The sequence below is a fragment of the Canis aureus genome, chromosome 1, assembly GCF_053574225.1.
Source record: "Canis aureus isolate CA01 chromosome 1, VMU_Caureus_v.1.0, whole genome shotgun sequence".
NCBI classification, from domain to species: Eukaryota; Metazoa; Chordata; class Mammalia; order Carnivora; family Canidae; genus Canis; species Canis aureus.
The window spans coordinates 107201195-107210295 of record NC_135611.1 but is presented as its reverse complement, the minus strand read 5'-3'; the positions used below and the strand labels follow the sequence as shown (position 1 = coordinate 107210295).

Below are 9101 nucleotides of genomic sequence, written 5' to 3'. Positions count from 1 at the left end.
ACCAGCCTCTGCACTACAAACATCTGATTAACTTTGGGCCAGAGTTTCATTTGGGAGCAGAAGCAAGGTGTAGAGGACAAGGAATGGGTTCCAGCCACCATTGACCACATGTTGCCATGTGATTCTCACCTAATGACAACACCCTCCTCTCTCAGAGGTTGGGGGGACAAGCTGCCAAATATGAGCTCAGGAACCTGGGCTCTGCAGACAGACAAAAGTGGATTCAGAGGCAGAGGGAGGGAAACTGTCCACACACTCCCTGCTGTCTGGTTGTTTGAGTCTCCTGCTGCCTGAGCAGCACTGGGTCCTGGCTGGCTTTGCCCACTCAGAAATGAGGGCAGAGGACAGAGGGGCTGCGGGGACTGGACAATGTCACCAAGTGGCAGTGTGATGGAAAGGCCCGATGTTGACACTGTGACCATCCTGTAACCTGATTTGGGGCCCTGAAGGGTGACTGATGTCCGTATTCTTTTGTGGACTCATCACTCAAGTGCTAGAGAGGCTTTAAGGAGATTTGCAGGCGAGTTTTCTCTCTCATTGAGGAATATTCCCTTCTGGAAATCGCTATACACACCTGATCTTAACTAGGAAATGATCATCAGCCCGCTAATCTCCCCTACACCTTCTGAGCAGGCAAGAATTAGGGAGAATCAAAGTAGATTCTTCTCCGAACCGGCCTCTTACCGCCCTTTTCCAGAGTAATGGTGAATGATTCCACATCCTCAAGACCAAGTCTGGGAGGTGAGTGTACCCCTCTGTTCTGAGTCCCTCTCAGTCTGGTCACTGGCCACATGCTACTGGTCAGGCTGCCTCTGAAATCTCTCCACAGGCCCTCCCTTACTCCAGCCATGGCCACTGCCCATGCCTCATGCTCCCAAGGGAGCGGCTGTGCCTGCCTCCTCTACCGTCTCTCTATCCAGGCTCTCTGCAAGGTGCCTCCCAACCCTGGGCCCCTGGGTCTTCATCACAGCACCGTGCCTTTTTTCCAGCACATGGAGTATAACCCAGTCATCTCATTTAATGCCTTCTCCTCAACTGGATGCTCCAAAAATTCAAGGACTCAATGTGTCTTCATCAGGATCCTCCGTGCAGCACAACTAATGTCATGCAGCAAAAATTCAAGATATGGAATATTTGTTGAATACAAGGAAGGATAAATGTCTGGAAGGGTAGATGGATGGAAGAATGAGCAGATGGATGAAAGGATGAAAGGTGGATAGGAAGGTGGGTGATGGAAAAGTATATGGAAAGATGGGTGGATAGATGGAAGAATGACTCGGTGGATAAACAGATGGATGGATTGATATGTGGATGGCTGATGGTTGGATGAATAAATGGATGCCTAAACAAATGGATGGGTGGATGGCTGGAAGAATGAATAAATGGATGGGTAGATGGCTGAATAAATGGATGGGTGAGGGCAGCCCCGGTGGCGCAGCGGTTTAGCGCCGCCTGTAGCCCGGGGGGTGATCCTGGAGACCCGGGATCGAGTCCCACATCAGGCTTGTTGCATGGAGCCTGCTTCTCCCTCTGCCTGTGTCTCTGCCTCTCTCTCTCTCTCTGCGTCTCTATGAATAAATAAATAAAATATTTTAAAAAATGGATGGGTGAATGGGTGGTTGGTTGGATGGAAGAATGGATGGCTGGATAAATGGACAGTTGAATAAGTGGATAGGTGGGTGACTAGATGGAAGAATGGATAGATGGATGGATGGATAAATGGATAGACGGGGGGGTGGGTGGATTGGTATCTACATAAACTTTCAATATATGGATGAAAGGTTGAAGGGATGGACAGCTGGAGAAAAAAAGTAAACTTTTCCAAAATGAACTCCTTTTGCAGACACTTGACTCTCCACGCTCCAATGAAACAATTTATTACCAAAGCATAATAGTGCCAAGAGTAGCAGGAAGGGTCCCCATGGAGGGGACTGGCTCACCTCCTACCATGAGTTGGGGGTCTTCTCTGTCTACAACCCCAGTGGCTGGTGGGAGATGACAGCTGAAAGGATGGGACAGTCGAACTGAGGAATTCACATTATCTGGAGCTTAACTGCTGGGTTCTCTGAGGCTAATCAAGATTGATTCATAGTGTGGTTTAAGCAACAGCAGGCATAGGCATGTGCATTTGAGGGATCTTTCCAGAAGCATATCTGTGATATTACAGCAGGCCTTCAGTCACATTTCTTGCATTGTTTTTTTTTTTCTATTTCAAACCTCGAGTCAAAAGTTCTGAAAGACAATAAAAATGGCTGTTAGTATCTTACTCATTCAAGGAGCACCAATGAAACCCCTACTGTGTGATGAACACTTTCTAGAGGTTGGTGATACTACCATGAACAAGAACAAGAACCTAGGAGATCCCTGGGTGGCGCAGCGGTTTGGCGCCTGCCTTTGGCCCAGGGCGCGATCCTGGAGACCCGGGATCGAGTCCCATGTCGGGCTCCCGGTGCATGGAGCCTGCTTCTCCCTCTGCCTGTGTCTCTGCCTCTCTCTCTCTCTCTGTGTGATGACTATCATAAAAAAAAAATTAAAAAAAAAAGAACAAGAACCTTTGTTGGACTTGGAAGAGGGGGTAGACACTACAAATTAAACATCCCCACTTCTTTCCAGAAGGGGATGAGGCTGTGTGGAAAACCAGTAGTGTGATGAGGGGGTGGGGAGGTGCCTCACGAGGGCAGTCAGGGAAGGCTCAGGTCTGAGAGTCAATAATGAGAAGGAGCAAGTCATTCAAAGATGAAGGGAAAAGGTGTTCCAGACTGTGAGAATGGCAAGTGCAAAGGTCCTGAGGTGGGATCAAACTTGGCCTGATTTAGGATCTGAGGGGAAGGTAGTGTGGCTGGCACAGAGTGTACGGGAGAGGTTGAGGGGACGAGGGGAGGTCAGCCACACAGGACCCCGGCAAGGAGCTTCCATAAAGCAGAAGTGGGATGAAAAGCAGAGGTGGGATGATCTTCCAGTTACTCCAAGGTCACCAGGTTCTTTGAATAGCATCTCCTCATTAAGTTCCTAACCTTGGGACAAACCTGCTACTGAGCAGACTTATTCAGTTTCATATCCCAAACCACAAGGACCCTGAAAAGGGATGTTAGGTTCTGAGGGTTTTTTTTTTTTTTTTTAGATTTTATTTATTTATTCTTGAGAGAGAGAGAGAGAGAGAGAGAGAGGCAGAGACACAGGCAGAGGGAGAAGCAGGCTCCATGCAGGGAGCCCAACGTGGGACTCAATCCTGGGCCTCCAGGATCACGCCCTGGGCTGAAGGTGGTGCTAAACCACTAAGCCACTGGGGCTGCCCGTTCTGAGTTTTAAATTTTCCATTGCACCAGGCGGACAGGGAGGCACCGCAGGACCGGCCAGCACCCACAAGGAGACCTGAGTCTCGGTCTGTTAGATTTGGGTGGAGTCTCTGTGCAGCTGGCCAGTGAGGGGCAGGTGGGGTCCCAGACAGGCCAGACAGAGGAGACCCCACCCTCATAGAGCTCAGAACCAGTAGGTGGCTATGACAGGTGACCTTGCAGTTGGCCATCCCCAGGGTGATCCTGGGAGAAGGGCAGAGGCAGAGACCTGAGGGGATGGGCAGGGGAGGCTGGCAACCTCCTGGAGGGATAGGGTAAGTGAGTGAGGGTGTGCGCAGGGTGGGGGCGGGTAGAGGTTTCCTGGACAGCTGGGGGACACAGCAGCTGTCTGCAGCACTGGAGAGATAGGCAATGGGCAATCTGTGTGGGTGGAGTCATGTTTTCACTTTTGCAGAGTCTCTGTGCTGGGGGCCAGCTGTGTGTCATGGGGCATTGAGTGGCATCCCTGGGCCTCTACCTATTCAATGCCAGTGGCACCCTTTCCCCAGTTGTGACAACCAAAAGTGTTTCCAGACACTGGGGCACAACATGGCCTCCATCTGAGGACCCCTGACTTTGGACAAACACTGAGCTTTTGATTCCAGCTAGCCACCAAGACCAGAAATTATAACTCTGTGGACGGAGGAGGGCCTGGGGGGAAGCTTCTCTTCGGAACAGGTCCACAAAGCCTTGCCAAAATTAACTGTCGAATTAATTAGTTTATGTAGTCTTGACCTTCCCCCAACATCTTTACACTCTCACGGGGGCTGATGGGAGTGCAGACAGGTACAGGGCTCCGATGGGGAGCTATCCAGTTCTCTCTTGCAGAATAAGAACCCCCTTCACAGACACACACGAGCTCACCCGAGTGAGGCCTGTGCACACAGGTGTTCAAAGCCACACTGCTTGTAAAACAGACCCCCCACCCCCGCCCGGGAAACCAAGCAAATGCCCAGCCACTGGTTCTAGAGGGTATCCTTCCAACCCACAAGGAAGTCTGGTGCTGCCATATACAAGGTTGTGGGCCACAGGGGAGAGCAAGGTGGCACCGGGCACAGAACCAGCGTGTTTGGTGGTGGGGTGGGGAGACAGGGAGTCAACTCGAAGGAAAGCAGAGGCTACAGGTGGTGGGATGGAGGGATGGAGGAATATTTCCTGAGGGCTGAAAGGTTCAAGAACCTGTGGAAAAATCCAGTATCTAACTGGTAAGTTGGCTCTGGAGTAACCATTTAATGGCATCTGGGAGAGTGCATGCATGGCTCAGTCTGTTGGGCATCTGCTTTCCCCTTGGGTCATGATCCCGGGATGCCAGGATCAAGCCGGCGGGCTTCCTCCTCAGCATGGAGCCTGATTCTCCCTCTCATCCCTGCTCATGCTCTCTTTCGCTGTCTCTCTCAAATAAATAAGTGAAAAAACTTAAATTAAAAAAAAAGCATCTGGGAAAGCAGGGTTGGGGGCATGGAGGGCTGTTAAGACTCACGAACTCCTCCCACTGGAACCTACCTAGGGTACCATCTGGAGGTCCACGGGGTCGTAGGCTGACACCCGCAGGTCCTGCAGCAGGGCTTTCAGATTGTTCCTCAGCATGACGTAGGGTGGCTTCTCATCATATTGGAGGGTCATCACCACCTTCATGTACTCCTGCAGGGTCTCTGTGGTCCAGATATCCCTGTCACGGGAGAGGCCTGAGAGGGGGCCCAACCCAGAGCCTGAGAGGCTGTGCCTGTTTGCTCAGTGCTTCTTCTGCACCTGGAACTGCCTCAGGCACTTAGATTAATTTTTTTTTTTTTTTTTTTGTAAAACATCAAACCTATGCAACAGTAGAACAGTATCACCAACACCAGCATACCCATCATCCAGTTTCAACAACTCACAGCTGATCTCATTTCCCCTCTGGTATTGGTAAAGCAGAGGCCAGTTAATTATATCATTTTACCTATAAACCTTTAGTGTGTATCTCTAAAACAGGAGTCAGCCACTTTGAAGTGTCAGAGTGGTGGCACCTGGGTGGCTCAGTGGTTGAGCATCTGCCTTTGCTCAGGTCATGATCCTGGGATCTTGGGATGAGTTCCCCATCAGGCTTCCTGCAGGGAGCCTGCTTCTCCCTCTGCCTCTTTCTGTGTGTCTCTCATGAATAAATAAATAAAATATTTTTTAAAAAGTGCCAGAGGGTAAGCAGTTTTGGCTGTGTGTGTGTGTGTGTGTGGTCTGTGTACCACAAAAGCAGCCAGAGATGACAGTAAAGCCGTGGTCAGGTTGTGAGGCCAGACAGGTTTGTTTTACAGATGCTGTAACCTCATTTTAGACAAGTTTAATGTATCATGAAATGTTCTTTTGATTTTTATCCCTCAGCTATTTTTTTTAAAGATTTTATTTATTAGAGAAGAGAGAACAGGCAAGAGAAGGAGCAGCGGGGAGAAGGAGGGGGAGGGGGGAGTGGGGGGAGCAGCAGGCAGAAGGAGAAGCAGGCTCCCCATTGAGCAGAGAGCCTGATGATGGACTTGATCCCAGGACCCTGAGATCATGACCTGAGCCAAAGGCAAATGCTTAAGTGACTGAGCCACTCAGGAGCGCCGCCAACACCCCCCCCCCCCCCGCCCCCTGCCACAGTCATGGACTTGGCTTAGAATGGCTAAGACTCAGGGAGCTAACCCAGGGGTTCATTCTTCAGCGCCCAAGAACCCAAGGCTAGAGGGAGGGGAAAGTGACTTGAAGAGCAGAGCCATAATCAGAACCCAGGATTTCAAGGTAACTAAAAAAATGAGCCCTTACAGAGCCGGAGGAGACAAACTATCTGTTTCTTTCTGCCTCCTCTTTAGAGGGCAATGTGGAAGTTCTACAGAAGAGGCACTAGGAAAAAAATAAAAAGTCTAAATCTCCAATCATGGAGATTTAAAAATCATGGTTTAGAGCAGCCTGGGTGGCTCAGCGGTTTAGCGCCGCCTTTGGCCCAGGTCATGATCCTGGAGACCTGGGATCGAGTCCCGCGTCAGGCTCCTTGCATGGAGCCTGCTTCTCCCTCTGCCTGTGTCTCTGCCTCTCTGTGTGTGTCTCTCACGAATAAATAAAATCTTAAAAAAAAAAAAATCATGGTTTAGTGGGGCACCCGAGGGGAGGCTCCTGCTCAGGGGAGAGCCTGCTTCTCCCTCTCTGCCCCTCCCCTCCCACTCGTGCTCCCTTTCTCCTGCACTTACTCTCTTTCTAATAAATAAATAAAATCTTAAAATAAAAAGATGGTTTAGCCAAATCACGAATATTGTGCAGCTGTTTAAAAAAGGCTACAATGGATCTAGGAGTAAGAACACAGAAAAGCCAGTGTCGAATGGAAACAAGATGTTGACCAAAATGCGTGTAAGGTGAGCCTATTTTCATTTTTTTTAAATAACAGTTTTGTAAAAACAATGGTTTTGTAAAACAAAACCACGTGTGAATATATTTGTCTATGTTTGCTTCATACACAGAGGAAGAACTGGCAGCAGATTGTAGGGGTGCGGCTCCTCCCATCTTGGTGCCGTGTCCCTTTGCAATGTCTGCGGCTTCTCTCATCTCATGAGGTAGAGACACCTGGTCACCTGCTGAGTCAGAGTCAGCCTTGTGACTTGCTTGAATGTGGCAGAGTGGTATCTTGGGACTCCTGTGCTCTGCAGCTTCCACTCGTGTCCTTTTGGAAAGTTGTCCTAAGAGTGCTTTGTGAAGAAGCCCAGAGCTGAGGCCTCCCAGGCCTGCCAGTGACAAGCCAGCGCCAGTTGCCAGATGGGAAAGAGGAGCACTTGAACAAGCCTGCCCCAGTTGAGCCATCGGATGGCAGCATCAGCATGAATAATTCCTCCTCCCTACTTACTCTAGGACCAGGAGAAAAATCACCAGGCAGGACCTGGCCCATATTTCTATCCCAAAGAAATTTTCATAGAGAAATACAATTTTGTGTGTGTGGTTGTGTATGTGCATGTGTGCTGTTATTTAGAGACACTTCTGAATTTTGGGGTCAGGCAATATTTTTGTTTTTAAACGATGGGCATATATGCACATGGAGAGGCAATGCCAGGATGGACCCACGCCACCTGGTCCCCACCAAGGCCCTCAACGCTTCCTTTCCCCTTTCAGGACATACCTGAGGGACACATCCAGCGACTGCACTGTCCCACGAGGGTCTCCGGGTTGTCAAGAAACCTGACAGGACAGGGGCGTTTGCAAGACGTCTTTTAGGGAAGGAAGAGCAAACTTTTAAAGCAGAATGTCTAGCAGGTGTACAGTAGACTCCTGTTATTTGGGGTCACTCTCCTGTAGTGTGTCCTCCAACACCAGATTAGTAAATGCTTTTAGGGGAAACATAGCATCAGGTTCCTGTGAGGTTCTGGTTACAATGTTTTCACTGTGACTTCAATTGATCATTACTTAAGTTTGTCTTCTGTGTGTTTGGGTTTAAAGATACTTTAATACACTGTTGATTTATTCACACTGAACTCACAGCTAGCAGCACTAGGACTCATGCCTGAAGGAAACTCACAAACACAGGTATTTTCTCTGTAAGACACGTCTCAGCCTTCTTACACTTCAGGGACACTAGATAGCTCTTCAGCACCGAGTGTGGGACCTTTTTAAATAGTGAAATCACCAACAAAAAGCACAAAAATCTGGAAAGTGTGGCATTAAAAGGACTGCATAAAGGATCCTTGTTTACGATGTGAGATTTGCAATGAAAAGGCAGAGCATCGCCTTTTTCAGCCTCAGCTGGGACTGCATGCATCAGATGGCTCAAAATTTTCGCTACTCTGTGTGTGTCTGAGAATGATCTAGAAAGCACTGTGAGTACTGATTCTGGTGAATTCACAAATACAGAATCTGTAGATAACTGAGGGTTGACTATCTTCCTCTTTATAAATGCACACGTGTATTTGTACACACACACACACACACACACACACACACACACACACAAACCGTCTTGGTGGTCCACTCAAGAAAAATAGAAATTCATCCACTTCCCTTGCTCCGTCCTCACAGTCCCAGCCCACTGGTCCTCACGGTCCCAGCCCAATGTATCTTCTCTGGCCTGGACCACCGACCTGGCTCCCCACTCTCCACACAGTGCCTGGGTGCTGTCCTTGTCTCCTCCAACCCAGCCCAGAGGTCCCCAAGCTCCACCTTCCTGTTCCCTGACCCTCTCTGTCTAGTTCAGGCCTCATACTCTCTCCCTGGACCTCAGGCTTCCTCCCCAGTTTCCTGTGCATCCCCCACATGGCAGAACAGAGTTTTGATGCCTGGAACTGACTCTGTCCCTTCCTGCTCACAGCCCTCAAGGGACTCCCCAGTGCCCTGGGGAAAACCCCAAAACCCCCAGGATGTAGGGCTGCCAGTCCCTCTGAGTTTGTCTCTCTGACTTCCTCCTATTGTCATATGCTTGGGTCACACCAAATCCCTTCTGGTCCCCTATCTAGGTCAAGCATCCACCCACATCTCTTAGCTTTGGCACATATTGTTCCCTCTGCCCTGGACGGTTGTCACCCATCTTGGCCACAGCAGGTGGCTGCTCTCCCTTCTGGACACTGCTCAATGGCTGATCGTAGTCCACGGATGCCCTAAGGCAACTGTCAAGACACAGGACGGGCCAGGTCTGACCTTCCTCTCTCCTGGCAGCCTCAGGATATGTGTGGCAAATGGCTGAGTGATGGCACCCAAGAGCTGCACCCCTAGCGTGCCATAAATTACATGAGCAACTCTACCACTGGCTGTTGGGAGGTGGGACCTCCCTGCCCAGCCTGCTGC

The 9101-nt window shown here is 49.7% G+C and overlaps 1 protein-coding gene across 9 annotated transcripts in view; it reads right to left on the bottom strand.

Annotated features, from left to right (window-relative positions):
• Positions 1–1861: 1861 nt before the first annotated feature.
• Positions 1862–9101, bottom strand: part of VRK3 (VRK serine/threonine kinase 3) — a 36516-nt gene continuing 29276 nt past the window's right edge. For 6 of the 9 annotated variants that reach the window (XR_013350190.1, XM_077844536.1, XM_077844483.1 and 3 more), the window contains 3 exons: positions 7447–7505; positions 4839–5020; positions 1862–2232 (listed from right to left, as the gene is read on the bottom strand). Coding sequence is in view for 8 of the 9 variants with exons in the window: in XM_077844536.1 (XP_077700662.1) it covers positions 4839–5020; positions 7447–7505 (241 nt within the window). In the remaining variant the exon portion in view is untranslated. Of the gene's footprint in view, positions 2233–4838; positions 5021–5093; positions 5146–7446; positions 7506–9101 lie in introns of those variants that run through there. The other 3 variants (XM_077844512.1, XM_077844526.1, XM_077844518.1) reach the window with 3 other exon arrangements.